We start from the raw sequence: 18,955 nt of genomic DNA on the forward strand, positions 1-18,955 counted from the left end.
TGTAGACCAAGTTTTGATTTCCTGTCAATGTGGCTGTGTGGATTAAATGGAGAACGAGATCTGGATCCAATTTTATATTTTACTTTTTTATTTTACAGACTAGTAGCATTCCTCCTTTTTCTACATGGTAGGGCAACAGGACATGGACTTTTCTTCAGCCATAATGCCCTACAAGGGAATTCTGTGCCAAAAAAATAAGAATTCTGTGCATAATATTTTAAAATTCTGCAAATTTCTGCATATTTTATTTGTCAAAATAACACTGTATAATTATGCCAGTTTCAATTATTTTGGTAATTTACTTCAAAATATCTGTTAGCAACACTACAGACAACAAAAAGATTCCCCCCAGGAATAGAGAGTTAAAGAAATCCATACGACAACCCTGTTTCTCTGCCTCGTTCCCCCCAGAATCTAGCTGCGGGGCCAGACACCTACACCCCCTTCCCCCAGAGACCAGCCATGCCCCCAGCCCAGACACCCATACCCCCTCCCCTCCTGACTCAGACACCTGCACCCTCTTCTCTCAGAGCCCAGCCGTGGGCCCCCTTCAGACACCTGCACCCCCGCCCTCCCAGCTGCAGGGTCAGACACCCACACCTTCTCCCCACCACCCCGAGAGCCCAGCAGTGGGGCCCCTACTGCCCAGACACCTGCATCCCCTTTCCCAAGAGCCAGCCTCCCCACCCGCCCCGACACCTGCACCCCCTCCACCACAGAGTCCAGCTGCAAGGTCAGACACCTGCACCCACTCCCTGCCAGAGCCCAACCATGGCCCTGCCCCCAGCCCAGACACGTGCACCTTCTCCCTGCCAGAGCCCAACTGTGGGGGCCCCGACTCAGACACCCACATCCTCTTCTCCCAGAGCCCAGCTGCAAGGCACCCCCTCCCCAACAGAGCTCAGCCATGCCTTACCCCAGCCCAGACACCTGCACTCCCTCCTGACCAGAGCCCAGCCGTGGGCCCCCCAGCTCAAACACCTGCACCCACTCCCTCCCAGAACCCAGGTCCAGGGCATCCCACAGTCCTGACACCCACACCCCCTACCCAACAGAGCCATTAGCTAAGATTTTTGGGGATTTTCAGTTATAAGGAGGTACCGAAGATAGAAAACAGGCTGGATGTAAACCAAGAGGCTCTCAACTACAGATCGCCCCTGTGTATGTATTACCTACAGTACAACCTCAGAGTTACGAACACTAGAGTTACAAACTGACCAGTTAACCATACACCTCATTTGGAATCGGAAGTATGCAATCATATCAGGCAGCAGCAGCAGCAAAAACAAAAAAAAATACTGTACAGTATTAAACGTAAGTTACTAAAAAAAAAAAAGGAAAAGCAGCATTTTTTTTCTGCATAGTGAAGTTTCAAAGCTATACGAAGTCAATGTTCAGCTGTAAACTTTTGAAAGAACCATAATATTTTATTCAGAGTTATGAACAACCTCAATTTCTGAGGTGTTTGTAATGCTGAAGTTCTACTGTATTGTAAATGAATCTGATAGTTAATAGCACTCACCTCATTAATCTTTACATTTAGTGTAACAATTCATTAACACAAGTTCATTAAAAAAATCTACACTCTAGGAAAACATTTTGAAATGATCCAAATAATACTACAAGGATTAATCACGTTTAAACATAAAGAGTGCGATATCTGACTTATCAACAGAGACCTGTCGCAATGAAGGCACATACTAATGCAGAGAGAGCAGCCTCTGCTACTACCAAATATTATGCACAGAATAACTGATTTAAAACAAACATTATAAAAATTAACCAAAAAACATTTTCAGATCTGTCTCTAAAAACAGACCACCACAAATGAGACTACTGAAATATATTAATTACCTGGATGACAGAATAATACCAGGAAAGTGGAAAATCAAATACCCGTAAAGCTGCTGTCCTCAAAGAAAAGTGCGTCTCACTAACAGCTTCTTCCGACATGGCTCCTTCTCTCCCATTACCTCATTAAGTAAAACTACCTCGAAAACATTTTAGTCACACATGGTATCTCAGAGTCTGCCAAATGAAAATTACATGTTAAATTATATATCACAAGCATATACATAGTTTTCTTCTGAAAACTTCCAACAACCTTACATTATAGGATACATATTTATTTTGAGTAACGTTTATATGAAGGGGTGAAACTAGTGTTCTCAGTACTAACTACCAAGAATAGGGTGAAAAACTGAAATAAAATTAGGCCCAAATACTTTTAACTGCTCTGTGGAGAAAGCTCCCCATATTCAATCATGGGGATCCACACATGGAACAGCTTGCAAGATAGAGACTTTAGTTCTTTTATTATGCATAACCCCCATACCGAATTTACTTCTGCAAGTCATGATCTCTGTTTTTTAGGAAACAAAATCTGCTGCTAAAAGAATTTGGAAATCTTAAAATTGAATAATCAGTGACCACAGAGTTAAAGCACTTGAAGTATCTTCTCTCCCCTTTAAGGTATCAATCTCCTACAATCACACAACGGTGAATAATGTGGCTGCTCAAAGTTCCTGCAGTTTCATTTCTTAAAGGGAATTTCACTACTTACCCTCAATCAAGCCAGATACAAAGTAAAAAAAGTACAAAGCCAGAAGGGCCACACAGACAGGCTGCAGGGTCAGTTGTAGAGACAGGCCATTTGGTACCTGTCAAGTAGTTCATCATATGGCAGGGGTGACCCTCTGAGCAGCATAAGACAATATTCAGAAGTTTGAGAGCAAGGATACAACTGCCGGGGCTCAGGGTTTTTGTCCCGCTTCTACTGAAGCCCCGAGACCTGGCAGATGCGCCCAGCAGGGCTGAAGCCCCAAATCCCCACTGCATGCTGGGCAGAAGCTAGAGGTGATGCATCGGGGAAGGGCATAGGCGGATCACATGACCTCCCAGATTTTTGCCAGGGTTTGCTGGACCCACTCAGTCACATGGTGCCACCAGGCCTCCTCCCTACAGGGCAGCTGCTGGAGCTGGAGAGTTGTGCCCATGGGGAAAGGCAGCAGCAAACAGCTGGGAACAGCAGGGGGAAAGCCCCTGGCTCTCTCTGTAGAGCTAAAATAGAAAGGCCTCTCCGTGCAGCTCCGACTGTTTGCCATTGTCTCTCCACAGAGCTAACACTTGGGAGCTGCAGGGAGGGGCCATTGAGGATAAGAGAGGAAGCATGCCTGGTGTGACCTGACTGAAGCGGGGGGTGGGGAGAGAGAAGTTGAACCTTTAAACTGTGCCCCAGCCAGCACCAGTTATTTCTGGCAGAAGCCCCCCTGTCCCCACCACGGGGCGGAAGCCCTGAGCTCCCCCCACCCACACTCTGATAGGCAGAGAATGGGGGTGATATAGGAGGGAATCCACGAGCCACACTTTAATGGTAAAAAAGCTACGTGTAGCCCAGGAGCTGCAGTTTGGCCACCCCATCACAGGGTGAAAGGCAGAGAAATTTCTCCCCATCCTAAACTATCCACTTACCCTGCACTCGGTCTCCGCGATGTTCCTGGGGAAGGAGCGTCCTTTCCCCTCTCTGCCGGCCCCACCTCCGAGGCGCTGTGAACAGAGCACCCTTGTGCCCGCCTCCGGCGGCTAGCGCTAGCTAATCTCCGCAGCCTGCCGCTGGGGCGGGAGACACACCTGCCCCGGGGTGCTGAGAGCTGCCTCGGTCTTCCGGGCCGGGGGCCCACAGGGCCCCTCGCTTAGCACCCGTCGTGCCACCGGGACACTCACCGCGCAGTGTACGCGCTGCACGGGTTCGCGCCCCCCGAGGACAGGGCGGGAGCCGCCCTTACCCGGTCAGGAGCAGGACCCGCGCCGAGAAACGGCCGCAGCCAGCTCAGGGGCGAACACACAACACCCCCTCACCCGCCCATGCGCAGACAGAGGCTCGCTCGCTCTCCCCCCGGCGGTGCCCCACCCAGGCCGCGCTGCGGGCTCCGGCCGACGCCCCAAGTTACCTGCCGGCGGTAAGAACAGCAGCCAGTGCCCCGCCTCAGCAGCGCCCTCACCGCACCGCCGGCTGCTAGGAGACGGACAGGAGATCTACTTCCGGTGCCAAAAAAAAAAAGAAACACGGGAGGGAAGGAGTCGCCATCTACTTCACGTGACTAATACAGTGTAAGAGTCAGTCATCGTCATCTTCGTGCGGCCCCCAAGCCCCGCCATCTTTGTGCGGGGCGAAGCTGTCCGAATGTGTGCGATACGCCCAGCCCCGCCATCTTTGTGCGGGGCGAAGCTGTCCGAATGTGTGCGATACGCCCAGTCCCGCCATCTTTGTGCGGGGCGAAGCGATCCGAATGTGAGCGATACACCCAGTGCCGCCATCTTTGTGCGGGGCGAAGCTGTCCGAATGTGTGCGGGGCGAAGCTGTCCGAATGTGTGCGATACGCCCAGCCCCGCCATTTTTGTGCGGGGCGAAGCGATCCGAATGTGAGCGATGCGCCCAGTCCCGCCATCTTTGTGCGGGGCGAAGCGATCCGAATGTGAGCGATACACCCAGTCCCGCCATCTTTGTGCGGGGCGAAGCGATCCGAATGTGAGCGATACACCCAGTCCCGCCATCTTTGTGCGGGGCGACGCTGTCCGAATGTGTGCGAGAGGTAGAACCAAGCACCGCCATCTTTGTGAGGGGCGCACGTCATCGTCCGGGGCAGACTTGCTGCTACAGCAGGCAGGCGAAGCGGGCAGTAAGAAGCGGAAGGAACCGCCGCTGCGGGCAGCGAGGGACAAGCGAAGAGCGGGGTCCGTGTGAGCTGGGTACCGCGCACTAGGTAAGGCCGCCGCGCAGCGAGTCCTCGGCCCGGACGCCCCTTCCTTCCCCCTGCAGCAACCTCCGCACGTCGCCTGCCGCCTCGTCGGGGCGCTGGGTCCTCCCTGCGGAGACCTCTCGCTGGGGGCTCCTTCCCTGAGGCGGGCGGGCCCTGCCCCTCGCGCCTGGGCTCTGACACTGCCGCCTCCTCCCCCAGTCCCCCGCGCTGCCTCGGGCCCGGCACCGTCCCCCTTCGGACCCGCCCTCCCGGTGCGAGGCCGCCTCCGTGCGGCCCCGGTGTCCCGGCCCCTCCTAGGCAGCGGTCATGTGGCGCCTGTTCCCGGTCACGGCCACTCCGCGAGCCGGCGGTGCTGGGGGCTGCTAATTCTGTAACTAACGAGCGGCGCTGCGGGAGCCGGCAGGAGGGAGCGTGGTCGAGAGGCCAGCAGCAGGTGCGGGGCTGGTCGCCGCGATGCAGGTTTGCCCTGGGTTGCGCTGTGGAATGGGCCTGCCCGCGGCTGGTGTCTGGAGGGGTCTGCTCGGCGCTGCTGCCCGCGCAGAGCCGCACGCGTTGCTGCAGCATCAGCCACTGGGCCGCCTGAGCGAAGAGGGGTCCGCGGAGTGTGGGTGCTCTGCTGGTAACAGCTGGCTGAGACCATCAAGTCTCCCCAAGCGGAGTTTCCCTCATTCAATAAAGCTGTCATTTAACAAGCGGGTATGATGTTAATACTTTCGTAGCCCTGAGATTCGGGGTGTGAGGCACATAGACATGTGGCAGTATTTGCCGGGGTCTTACATTTATTTTACTGTGGTGATAGCTAAGGAGCATGGAGACAAACTTCAGAAAGAGCTAATCAAATGAAGGGATAGGACAGCATGATTGCCCATAAAATGAAACCTAGACACATTTCTCTTGTTCCTATAATGCTTGTAAATGTAAGCAGTGCTGTGCAATAGGTAAAATGTGCCAGATACTGCAGTATAATGTATATTGTGAAAATCAGTCTAAACTTCTACGTGATGATGGGCTCCGAGCTAGCAGAATCCTCATAGAATTAGGGTGTACAGTTCCCTATGCTGTGTTAGTGGAATTTTTAATTAAAACAAAAAAGTAAATTGATTGTTTGGATGTATCAAAATAGGATGGAAAATTAAACACAAATGACCTTATACCTAAAGAGTATACTCTCATTTTGAGTGTGGTTTTATTTTGAGTTTCCTTTTATTCAGAGAGCACAGGGATTACAAGAACAAAGAATAGTGAAAATGGTTTGCCTGTAAAAATACTACTTGCCTAGGGTGAGTTTTGCATCTCAGAGCAGGGACAATACTGTATTTTCTTCTGTTCTTCTCAGTGTTATCTCTGAACATGCTATTGGCAGTTGACAACAATATGGCAGTGTTTCATAATAAGTGTAGAAAAGCAGATTTTGTGTTTGGGCTGATAAAGCATTGTCGATATTCTAAGGATAGAGTAGATGTATTGATGGGGTTTACATAAAATGAAGTGGTGGGAGATTATCCTTTAATTTACCAATTGACTAAAGATGCTTTACATTCTTCTTCCCAGGAGTAAAGTGACATAGAAGCCATGTTCCTTTTGTCACATCTCTTAATGTAGGAACAAAGATACACAAAGAATAGCTTTTCACATTTATTTCGAGTTTTGAGCAATTTATAGTCAACATGAAGAAATTACTGCTGTAGGAGATCAAGACACACTGTAACAGGATTTTTGAAAAGACTGGGTAGTTTTGTGAGCATTTATCGTGTATATATACACATACACACAGAGCTATTTGATAGAAAAAATCTACAAATTAATTAATTGAATACATAAAGAAATCTGAAGCTTATTTGGGCATGTACTTTGCAATACTGTGAATTGAATGCAGTGTTGTTTTTTTTTAATGTACAAGTGGTGGCATAACAGTTGCTGAAAGACCAATAACTTTGGATTTCTTGACTTTTGTGTATTTAAATCTTCAGGTATAATGTTGCACGAACAGCAGTGTAGCCATATTTCTTTTATTGAAAAAAATGAAATAAATGCACTTGAATGTGTGGTTATTGAAGTTAACACAGGTGCAAATGAAGACCCTGATCCTAAAACTTGATCTGCGCAGGCAAACCCTTATGTCATCATGGAGCCAGTTGCAGAATTAGAGCCAAATTTGATCCGCATTTATTTCTGCCCAAAGTTCAAAGTGATGGTCTTTGGGTGTTTTTTAAATCATTTCAATTCTTATTAGTGGTCAACTTTATTTTTAGTTACTTACATAACATAATTAAATTTCCATGACTGGCATGTAATACCGTATAAGGCAATCACTATCTTTATTGATTAACTTTTTTGAATGTTGTATTTTTAATAAACAGTCTTAACTTAAATGGCATTTCTATTTGTGCCAAGACTAAGACTTTGTTTCCTCGTGATTTTATTTCTGTATGTTTAATCATGATGAACTTGAATTCTTTCAGAATGCTACGAAACTTATTTGGATCTGTTAATTGTATATAGTATATATTAGCAATCAGGAAAAAATCCTATGAAATCACTGGTAAAATAGCTGTATATTTTAAAGACTTCAACATAATGAAGGAAATGGGATGTGTGTATTTATTTATACATTCCAGTACACTATAGAATTTCTATAGTTGAGGTAGATGAACAATTGCTTATGTTAAATACTTTATATGATTTTGTTTTAATATATCGTGACACTATCTAAATCTAAGTGGAAATGGGGTGTAAGCTTCAGGGTCTGTGCATGAGCCTGTCAGATCCTTTTGGTGCTATCTGAATTGTCTATCTCAATGTTTGAGGGGTTAGGGACCCTTTTCAATTACAGGACTTTTATGGATGAGGTAGTTCTTCAGTGTTAAGCATTATGCAAGTCTATGGTGCTGTGGAATTATAAGTAGTAAATGGAGAAAGAGGCTGCCTAACATGAAGATTTAAGATGCCATTCACATTGCTCTAATTGTCAGATCTGCTCAGCATGAAAAAGTATTATATAACACATTTTGATTTTTTAAGATGAGCCTAACAGTGTCAATACCTTACTTCTGTAGGAACACAATTGTGCATGGTGCTATACATGGTCACTTACTTATTTAGCACATTTTCATTTACTGTGTAACAGGTCCATATCTTGAAAAGCAAACGCATGATTGGTTCAGTGACCGTATGGTACAATATACAAGAACATAAGAATATCCATACTGGGTCAGTGCTGCGGTCCATCTAACCCAGTATCCTATCTTCTGAAAGTGTCCAGTGTCAGGTGCTTCAGAGGGAATGAACAGGACAGGGTAATTATGAGTGATCCATCCTCTGTCATCCAGTCCCAGCTTCTGGCAGTTGGAGGTTTAGGGACATTGTAGCATGGGATTGTTCACCGGACAATCTTGGCTAATAGCCATAGAGACCAGTACTTGATAGAATAAACATCCTGATAGAAGCTTTTGGGAAGATAACCGAGGGAAGTAGGTCATTAACTGGAAGTGTTTTTCTAAGTGAACAGTAGCCACTGGAGAGGCACTATGGTCTAGTGGGTAGAGCAGTGAACTAGGTATGAGAAGACTTGTGTTCTGTTCCCAGAACTGGAAGGGACCTCGAGACATCATCTAGTCCAGTCCCCTGCACTTGTGGAAGGACTAATTATCTTGACCATTCCTGACAAGTGTGTGTCTAACCTGCTCTTAAAAATCTCCAGTGATGGAGATTCCACAACCTCCGTACACAATGTATTCCAGGGTTTAACCACCCTTTTTTCCTAATGTCCAACCTAAACCTCCCTTGCTGCAATTTAAGACCATTGCTTCTTGTCCTATCCTCAGAGGTCAAAAAGAAAAAAAATTCTTCCTCCTCCTTGTAACAACCTTTTACGTACTTGAAAACTTATGTCTCCTCAATCTTCTCTTTTCTAGACTAAACAAACCCAATTTTTTCAATCTTCCCTCATAGGTCATGTTTTATAGATCTTTAATCATTTTTGTTGCTCTTCTCTGGACGCTCTCCAATTTGTCCCCATCCTTCCTGAAATGTGGTACCCAGAACTGGAAATAATACTCCAGTTGAGGCCTAATCAGCGCGGAGTAGAGTGGAAGAATTGCTTCTCGTGTCTTATTTACAGCACTCCTGCTAATACATCCCAGAATGATGTTCGCCTTTTTTGCAATGGCGTTACACTGTTGACTCATATTTAGCTTGTGACCCGCAATGACCCCAAGATCCCTTTCCACAGTATTCCTTCCTAGGCAGTCATTTCCCATTTTGAATGTGTGCAACTTATTGTTCCTTCCTATGTGGAGTACTGTGCATTTGTCCTTATTGAATTTCATCCTATTTACTTCAGACCATTTCTTCAGTTTGTCCAGATCATTTTAAATTTTAAGCCTATTCTCCAAAGCACTTGCAACCCCTCCCAGCTTGGTATAGTCCGCAAACTTATTAAGTGTACTCTCTACACCATTATCAAAATAATTGATGAAGATATTGAACGGAACCGGACCCAGAACTGATCCCTGCGGGACCCCACTCATTATGCCCTGCCAGCATGACTGTTAACCACTGATAACTACTCTCTCAGAACGGTTTTCCATCCAGTTTTGCTCCCACCTTATAGTAGCTCCATCTAGGTTGCATTTCCCTAGTTTGTTTATGAGACGATCATATGAGACAGTATTGAAAGCCTTACTAAAATCAAGATATACCACGTCTACTGCTTCCCCATGTGGACAAGTCTTGTTACCCTGTCAAAGAAAGCTATCAGGTTGGCTTGACATGATTTGTTTTTGACAAATCCATGCTGACTGTCCATGCTGACTTATCACCTTATTATCTTCTAGATGTTTGCAAATTGATTGTTTAATTTTTTACTGCATTATCTTTCCGGGTACAGAAGTTAAGCTGACTTGTCTGTAATTCCCTGGGTTGTCCTTATATCCCTTTTTATAGATGGGCACTATATTTGCCCTTTTCTAGTTCTCTGGAATGTCTCCCATCTTCCATGACTTCTCGAAGATGATCGCTAATGGCTCAGATATCTTCTCAGTCAGCTCCTTGAGTATTCTAGATGCATTTCATCAGGCCCTGGTGACTTGAAGACATCTAACTTGTCCAAATAATTTTTAACTTTTCTTTCCCTATTTTAGCCTTTTCTGATCCTACCTCATTTTCACTGGCATTCACTACGTTAGACGTCGAATCACCGCCAACTTTCTTGGTGAAAACTGAAACAAAGGAGTCATTCAGCACCTGTGCCATTTTCACATTTTCTGTTGTTGTTTTTCCCTCCTCATTGAGTTGTTTCAGTTCTCTGTGCCTTTGTTTCCCCTTTTATCCTTTGCTCCTATTTTTTGGGGGGGTTGGACTTGTTGTGACACTGCACCCCATATTCGTCATGGTGATATTATGGTATGATTATGGCATAATTCCGATGCATATTATGCAAGATGGGTCATGTAGGATGTCATGGGTAAAGTTATGATTTGTTGAATATGCTTATCCTACTTGTATGCATGTATCATTTGTGTTTGAAGTTATGAATATTGACTGTCTGTGTTTCAAATGTAGTTACACCTGTATAAATGTAGTTATAGAGAAAGATTAAAAGTAGATGATTCGTTAACAATCAAGGCATGTAAAAGATCTGGGTTGGACATATACAGTACAGATCTTTAAGTCAGTTTCTTGTGCTCTCAACCTGTGGAGCACATTGATACTAGATGTAGAAGTTATTCATGGTTATTTTCTATTTCTGGAAGTTCCTATCAACAAGGAAATGTTTCTTGTGGCTTGTACAGATATTTTAAAATGTGAAACATTTTCTAACTGCCTTGTATGGTAGAAACTTATTCTTCAGAACTCTCTCTCTCTCTTACGTACATTATTCCTTTTACTGTCCCATTCATGATGCTGAATACGTAAATGTAATTTTGTCCATGCTGCAGAAAAAGGAGGCTGTATGCATCTGATGAATCTGATGCATCATCTGTATGCATCTGATGAAGTGAGCTGTAGCTCACGAAAGCTTATGCTCTAATAAATTGGTTAGTCTCTAAGGTGCCACAAGTACTCCTTTTCTTTTTGTATTACCACAGGTTTTCATTTAATATTGTACAGTTAAACTGTGGCTCTTGTTTTTGATGTTGCAAACCATTTTGTTTTCATTGTACATAAAGATACATCACACCTGGGTGATGCCCATTAGGCAAGATGCTTTCAGTCTAGATAGTGGGTGGGGAAGGGCCTATTCAGGACAATGGGCCATTAGGAAAAACAATAGGAGAAGCTTATCCCCCACCTGGTGAGCCTTCCTGAGAGGATACAGACAGCCCGTAAGTAAGGCTGCTATAACTCTACAAGGACATATGACCAGACAACATGATTTTGGACTCCATCTTGGGATGTGAGTATTTTTCCACAAACCGATCTGGAAACCAAATTTTGAAACAAAGGGTTCCTGCCATATGCGAAAGCTATATAAGGCAGGGAGTGACATCATCTGACGTTCTTCACTCCACACCCAAGACAGCTCCTGGAAACACAGAGGAACAGAAACTGAACTTGGGGAAGTGTTGGATTGCAGGTTAAAAAGATTTCTAGCCTTTGTATGAAAGACCTGGGGATTCCAAGCTGTAAAGCAAGTGCAGCTTGCCGCTTAAGAATCTGCAACCTGCTTGTATCATTTCTCAGGGTGAGAATCTAATTCATATCCAATCTATTTAGCATATTAAGATTAGTGTGCATTTTTGTTTGTTTGCTATGTAATCTGCTTTCATCTGTTTGCTATCCCTTATCACTTATAATCTATCTTGTAGTTAATAAGTTTGGTTTTGCTTTATCCAAATCAGTGAGTTGGAGTGAAGTGTAAGAAGATTGTAGCTCAAGGGGCAAAGACCGTTGCATAGTCCTCTCCATGTTGAGGGATGGGCAAACTCTATGAGGTTACGGTGTACAGTTGCCAGTGCAGTGCAAGACAATATCACTTTGGGTTTATACTGCAGTCAGGGGTGAGAGTCTGGAAAGCTTGAAAGTTGTCTGTTGTATGTATTTAAAAAGAAAAGAAGTACTTGTGGCACCTGAGAGACTAACCAATTTATTTGCGCATGAGCTTTCGTTAGCTAGTCTCTAAGGTGCCACAAGTACTCCTTTTCTTTTTGCGAATACAGACTAACACGGCTGTTACTCTGAAGTATGTATTTAAGTGGCTTGGGTGATGCTGCTCTCTCAGGTAGCTCAGCTTGGATGTGTGGCACCACCTGCTGTCGTGTTGGGTGATAACAGGACCTGGGTTAGGCTGGCTGTGTCTCCAACCATAGAAAGCAGTATGAGCTGGGCCAATTCAACTGAGTGGTTACAGGGCTGCAGCGGTTTCTCACAGCTCTCAGACTGCACCCCAGGGGTGACAATCTGTGATATCTGACTTTCAGTGTATGTATATTGCCAAGCACAGTGGGGTCTCAGTCTCGGCTGGGTCCTCTAGATGCTACAGTCATACAAATAATAAGAGTGTAAAAGGGCACACCAAGCTGGACTCAGGATTGACTACAAAGTGGAATGGAGTACTGAGGACAGAGGTGGAGCTTATGGAGTACTTTGAAAGTTGAAAGGAGAACCTTGAAGTCAGTGCAGGTATTTGAGAAGTGGCTACTGTGGGAGGGAGAGATGTGGTCAGAGCAATGAGAAAGGAAGATAATCTTAGCTCCTGTATTTTAGATGGAGTAGAAAGGATGGAAAAAGGAGACGTGAGCAAGGAGGAGACTACAGTAGTCAAGAAAGGATAAGGCACCAGAACATGAGTTGTTTTTTTGGCCACAAGGATAGAAGGAAAGAAAGGAAGGAATTAATTTTGGTAACAAAAGGAGAGAAGCCTTTTGATCGCATCTATATGGGGGTCTGGCCTTAGTATGGGATTCCCTGTTTAAGCCAGTAACTGCTGCCTACTGCTAATGGAGGTCATTCATCATAGATGGACATAAGTGAGAATATGTGTTCTTGATTTTAGATTGCTCTTTGGTACAGGCTGCATGTAGAAAAATAGGAGCTGAATTTGTGATCTTGGATTAACTGTATGAAAGGTTCAGCTGAACTCATCAATCTTAGTTTGTTCAGGACTGCAGTTTGGACTTGAGGCACAGTTCCAGAGGTTTAAAGCAGCTTGTTAGTTACTAATCCAGTAATGCAAAATGAACTCATCGCTAGCTTGCTTTGTATTACTGGGAGAAATACATTCAGAAATCTTAGTATGTAAAATAATTAAGCCTTTAGTCCTTACTAATCCATTATACTCTTCCTTCCTAAGTGAAGCATTTGTGTTGATCTTCAGCCTTAAAACAGTACTGAGGTTTTCAGCTGGTATAGACTTGATTCAAAACCCAGTCAATCATTTCTAATGCCTTGATAGGGCTTGTGGTAAGAGCAAAAAGACTGCATTTCTGCTACCTCTTCCATATACTCAATGGCTTTCTTCATTCTAACTGGAGTTTATTAATATTAAAGGAAATTGTGGAGGATTCATCATTTTGAAATTTTCACTTTAGCTTAGATTTTATCTTATTTTTAAGAAAATGTGTAAGACAGGGGTCAGGACCCCTCAGGGGGTCGTGAAGTTATTACATGGGGGGGTTGCAAGCTGTCAACCTCCACCCCAAACTCCACTTTCCCTCTAGCATTTATAATGGTGTTAAATATAGAAAAAAAGTGTTTTTAATTTATAAGGGGGGGTCGCACTCAGAGGCTTGCTATGTGAAAGGGGTCACCAATACAAAAGTTTGAGAACCACTGGTGTAAGAGCAAAATCTTTCGTATTTTTAAACATTAAAAGCACAGTTAAGTTTATGTTAATTTTGATCTGGAAAACCATCTTCATTGTAGCATTTGGCAGGAAAATTAAAATTATTCTGCAAATAGATACTTGGTTTAAATAATTTGAGGAACACTTCTCTAGTTGCAGCTTAGTCTTGGGTATGACATTTTTTAATTTTTAATTGCTGGTCCAGTACAAGGGCTTGGAAGATAATTTGTACTGGTTTGCAACAGTGTTTCTAGCCTTGCCAAGTCATAACGTTTTTGCTCATAAAGTAGTTGGTTGGTTGGTTTTTATAATTTTGCTGCTGTGTTAATGAATGTTAACTCTATTAAACTTTGACATTTTCAGAAGACCTTCTGTCAAAAGTTTCAGAGTAACAGCCATGTTAGTCTGTATTTGCAAAAAGAAAAGGAGTACTTGTGGCACCTTAGAGACTAACCAATTTATTTGAGCATAAGCTTTCGTGAGCTACAGCTCACTTCATCGGATCAAAAGTAAATGCTTGTATCACAGTTGTTGTGCTGTCTCCCAGTATATTGCTTTTGGGAGGCTGTATTGGTACTAACAAAAGAATTTCCTTATTCTACATTCAAGACGATCTAAAATGGCCCAGATAAGTGGAGAAAATATTGAATTTAGAAATAAAAGGGTTTGATGTTAACCCTGCTCATTTAATTGTTTTGATTTTATAATGTAGTTTTAAAAAGCATCTTTACTGGTTCCAGGCATCTTTGACATACATTTAAAATATAGGTTGGTAAAAGATAAAAGCAGCAGCTTTTCTTCCCTCTGTAACCCACAGATAACCAATCAAAGCTTAAACCAAACCCAAACAGTGCATTGTTTCATCTACAAATAACTTAATTCAGCCTTTTTAATGGGTAGGATAGGGTTGTAATCAATGGTGATTGTGAAGGTAGGAAAAACAGAAAGTTGATTGGGAGTGAGTTTGAGATGGCAACTGGACGAAATGTTTGGAAGATGGTTCAGTAGGTAAGACTATGATCAGGTGTACATTAAAAAGTTAAGTCTACCCAGCCACATCACTCATCAGTGTAAAAAAATCCAGATCCTTGAGTGATGTAGTTAAGCCGACCTAACTCCTAGTGTAGACAGTGCTGGGTCAACAAAAGAATTCTTCCATAGACATTGTTACAGATCCTCTTGGAGTGGTGGATTCACTACGGTAACAGGAGAATACTTCCTGTCGCTGTACTGAGTGGCCACACTGATAGTTCTACAGCAATGCAGCCATGCCACTGTAGCAGTTTAAGTGTAGCTGTAACCAGAGATTGGGCAAGGGTGGGCAAGATGTAAAATTGGGAAGCATTGGCATAAATGAAGTAAGCGAAAGCATGAGATTGGTGGGTTCCTTGAAGGAGGATTTGGAGAAAGAGAAGATGAGGGATGCTAACTTATCTGGGCTATAGAGAGGAAGAGGAAAGGCTGAAGAGGCAATTGTCAATGTCTAACAGTGAATGCCAGTGAAAATAAGGTAGGATCAGAGGGTAGAATAGGAAAAGAACAAGTTAAAAATTACTTAGACAAATTAGATGTCTTCAAGGCACCAGGGCCTGATGAAATGCATCCTAGAATACTAAAGGAGCCCACTGAGGAGATACCTGAGCCATTAGCGATTATCTTTGAAAAGTCATGGAAGATGGGAGAGATTCCAGAAGACTGGAAAAGGGCAAATATAGTGCCCATCTATAAAAAGGGAAATAAGGACAACCCGGGGAATTACAGACCAGTCAGCTTAACCTCTGTACTTGGAAAGATAATGGAGCAAATAATTAAGCAATCCAATTTGCAAACGTCTAGGCGATAATAAGGTGCTAAGTAACAGCATGGATTTGTCAAGAACAAATCTTGTCAAACCAACCTGATAGCTTTCTTTGACAGGCTAACCATCCTTGAGGACAGGGCGAAGTGGTAGACATGGTATTTCTTGAGTTTGGTAAAGCTTTTGATACTGTCTCACGTGACCTTCTCATAAAGAAACTAGTGAAATGCAACCTAGATGGAGCTACTAACTGTGGGTGCAAAATTGGTTGGAAAATCGTTCCCAGAGAGTAGTTATCAGTGGTTCACAGTCCTGCTGGAAGGGTATTAACGAGTGGGATCCCGCAGGGATCAATTCTGGGTTCAGTTCTATTCAATGTCTTCATCAATGATTTGGACAATGGTGTAGAGTGTACACTTACAAAGTTTGCAGACAATACCAGCTGGGAAGGGTTGCAAGTGCTTTGGAGGATAGGATTATGATTCAAAATGGTCTGAAGTAAATAGGATGAAATTCAATAAGGACAAATGCAAGGTACGCCACTTAGGAAGGAACAGTCAGTTGCATACGTACAAAATGGGAAATGACTGCCTAGGAAAGAGTAGTGCGGAAAAGGATCTTGGAGTCATAGAGGACCACATGCTAAATATGAGTCAATGGTGTAACACTGTTGCAAAAAAAGCAAACATCATTCTGAGATGTTTTGGCAGGAGTGTTGTAAGACCGACATGAGAAGTAATTCTTCCACTCTACTTCTGCGCTGGTTAGGCCTCAACTGGAGTATTGTGTTCAGTTCTGGGTACCACATTTCAGGAAGGATGAGGACAAATTGGAGAGCGTCTAGAGAAGAGCAACAAAAATGATTAAAGGTCTAGAAAACATGACCTATGAGGGAAGATTGAAAAAATTGGGTTTGTTTAGTCTGGAAAAGAGAAGACTGAGAGGGGACATGATAACAGTTTTCAAGTACATAAAAGGTTGTTACAAGGAGTGTTACAAATTATACCCGATAGGTCACGCACAGGAACTGCTGCGAATTATACCCGATAGTTCGCGCACAGTTCGAGTCTAGGCTGAGGCACACGAACAAAGTCCACAACTGCAGGGTTCCCAAAAATACTAAGTTTATTACGCTCGAGCGTGGTGCCCCCCTGCTAATCAGGAGGGGACCCCGCATGCAGGTTATACAAAGATTATATACCTTTTAGCAAAGCATGTTGCCCTTGTGCATCGGAAACCTTAGCCAATAAACAAACCCTTCTCTTTTCTACCACCTATCCCTGCTAAGTACATTCCCCGTGCTAAACCATTACTTTAACCACATTACATGGTCCTAAAGCAATGCATCAGTAACTTTTCTTATCAGGATGGGAGGCCCACATCAAGGCCAGGAGGCAGGGAGTTAGGAACAGACAAAGAACAGAAACAGGGAGTTGAAACAGGCTGGAGACAAGGGGGAGAGGATTTTCACAGGAATGCAGTATCTAAGAAACACTCCTCCTGGTGCATCATGTGCTTGCTTTTAGACTGTGGGCCCCAAACCAAAATGGAGTTACATATGCTAACTTTTCCTTAACAGGAGGAGGGAGAAAAATTGTTCTTTTTGACCTCTGAGGATAGGATAGGAAACAATGGGCTTAAATTGCAGCAAGGGAGGTTTAGGTTGGACATTAGGAAAAACTTCCTAACTGGAAGCGCTGGAATAAATTGCGTAGGGAGGTTGTGAAATCTCCATCATTGTTGATTTTTAAGAGCAGGTTAGACAAACACCTGTCAGGAATGGTCTAGGTAATATTTAGTCCTGCCAGTCATGCAGTGGACTGGACTAGATAACCTTTAGAGGTCCCTCCCAGTCCTATGATTATATGTAATTGAAGAACCAAAGGAACATAAAACTGCAAAAGCCAATAGACGAGAGAAAAAATGGAGGAGAGTGCAATAAATGATGCTGAAGAGAGCAGACATATCAAGAATACAAAGAATAGAGAAGTGCATCTTTGAACTCATTAGGAGGATTTAGTTTGGGAAGTTGGTATAGGTGATTCATTCTGGAAGGGGTGATTGAAGGGTTGGTGGAGAGGAAGTCTACACAGCATGTTCCAGGATTTTGGTGACAAATCAGAAGAAAGAATAAGGTAGTAGCTAGCTGTTAAAGCAAAAAAACTTCAAATCCAGACTCCAGCGAGAAACTGCTGAATTGGAATTCATTTGCAAATTGGATACTATTAATTTAGGCTTAAATAGAGACTGGGAGTGGCTAAGTCATTATGCAAGGTAGCCTATTTCCCCTTGTTTTTTCCTCCCCCCCCCCCCCCAGATGTTCTGGTTTAACTTGGATTTAAACTTGGAGAGTGGTCAGTTTGGATGAGCTATTACCAGCAGGAGAGTGAGTTTGTGTGTGTATGGGGGTAGGGGGGTGAGAAAACCTGGATTTGTGCTGGACATGGCCCACCTTGATTATCATGCACATTGTAGGGAGAGTGGTCACTTTGGATGAGCTATTACCAGCAGGATAGTGAGTTTGTGTGTGTGGTTTTGGGGAGGGGGGTGAGGGGGTGAGAGAACCTGGATTTGTGCAGGAAATGGCCCAACTTGATTATCATGCACATTGTGTAGAGAGTTGTCACTTTGGATGGGCTATCACCAGCAGGAGAGTGAATTTGTGTGGGGGGGTGGAGGGTGAGAAAACCTGGATTTGTGCTGGAAATGGCCCAACTTGATGATCACTTTAGATAAGCTATTACCAGCAGGACAGTGGGGTGGGAGGAGGTATTGTTTCATATTCTCTGTGTGTATATAAAGTCTGCTGCAGTTTTCACGGTATGCATCCGATGAAGTGAGCTGTAGCTCACAAAAGCTCATGCTCATATAAATTGGTTAGTCTCTAAGGTGCCACAAGTACTCCTTTTCTTTTTGCGAATACAGACTAACACGGCTGTTACTCTGAAACCTGTTAAAGCAGCGTGAATCAAGAGAAAGTTCTTGGGTGAGCATAGTAAAGGCTGTCAGACTGTACAGTCTATAGACCAGTGGTTCTCAACCAGAGGTTTGCATATCCCTGTTGTATGCAGTGGTCTTCTAGGGGGGTACATCAACTCATCTAGATATTTGCTTAGTTTTGCTACAAGAAACATAAAAAGTATTAGCGAAATCAGTACAAACTAAAATTTCATACAGAAAATGACTTGTTTATACTGCTCTATATACTGAAATGTAAGTACAATATTTATATTCCATTCAATTTATTTTATAATTATATGGTAAAATGAGAAATAATAGCGTGCTGTGACACTTTTTTTTGTATTTTTATGTCTGATCTTGTAAGCAAGTACTTTTAAGTGCGGTGAAACTTGGGGTATGTAAGACCAATTAGATTCCTGAAAGGAGTACAGTAGTCTGGAAAGATTGAGAACCACTGCTATAGATAAATCATACATACCTTGTGTTTGAGAGAATATAACTAAATTTAATTTTTTCCTTTGTATTGCAAAACAATCAGATATATTTGTGCAACCACCAAATAGTAGTTTTAACTGACATCTGACCAAGTGACCAGGTCTGAGACAACCTAGGAGTGCTTCTAACAAAAGATTTTTATATATTTGGCATTAA

At 43.5% G+C, this 18,955-nt stretch overlaps 2 protein-coding genes across 11 annotated transcripts in view; one reads left to right on the forward strand and one right to left on the reverse strand.

Annotated features, from left to right (window-relative positions):
• The window catches only part of MIGA1 (mitoguardin 1), a 56,033-nt gene extending 51,113 nt beyond the window's left edge, over positions 1-4,920 (reverse strand). The window contains exons 1-2 of one of the 5 annotated variants that reach the window (XM_073357291.1): positions 3,951-4,920; positions 1,855-2,028 (exon numbers count right to left, since the gene is read on the reverse strand). In XM_073357291.1, the coding sequence (XP_073213392.1) occupies positions 1,855-1,953 (99 nt within the window). In that variant the 5' untranslated portion in view covers positions 1,954-2,028; positions 3,951-4,920. Of the gene's footprint in view, positions 1-1,854; positions 3,448-3,471; positions 3,892-3,950 lie in introns of those variants that run through there. The other 4 variants (XM_073357290.1, XR_012160438.1, XM_073357293.1 and 1 more) reach the window with 4 other exon arrangements.
• USP33 (ubiquitin specific peptidase 33) overlaps positions 4,474-18,955 on the forward strand; it is a 90,320-nt gene continuing 75,838 nt past the window's right edge. For 2 of the 6 annotated variants that reach the window (XM_073357280.1, XM_073357283.1), the window contains exon 1: positions 4,476-4,763. The gene's annotated coding sequence lies outside the window, so the exon portion shown is untranslated. Of the gene's footprint in view, positions 4,764-4,905; positions 5,457-18,955 lie in introns of those variants that run through there. The other 4 variants (XM_073357287.1, XM_073357286.1, XM_073357282.1 and 1 more) reach the window with 4 other exon arrangements.

Source organism: Lepidochelys kempii, chromosome 8, assembly GCF_965140265.1.
Source record: "Lepidochelys kempii isolate rLepKem1 chromosome 8, rLepKem1.hap2, whole genome shotgun sequence".
NCBI lineage: Eukaryota > Metazoa > Chordata > Testudines > Cheloniidae > Lepidochelys > Lepidochelys kempii.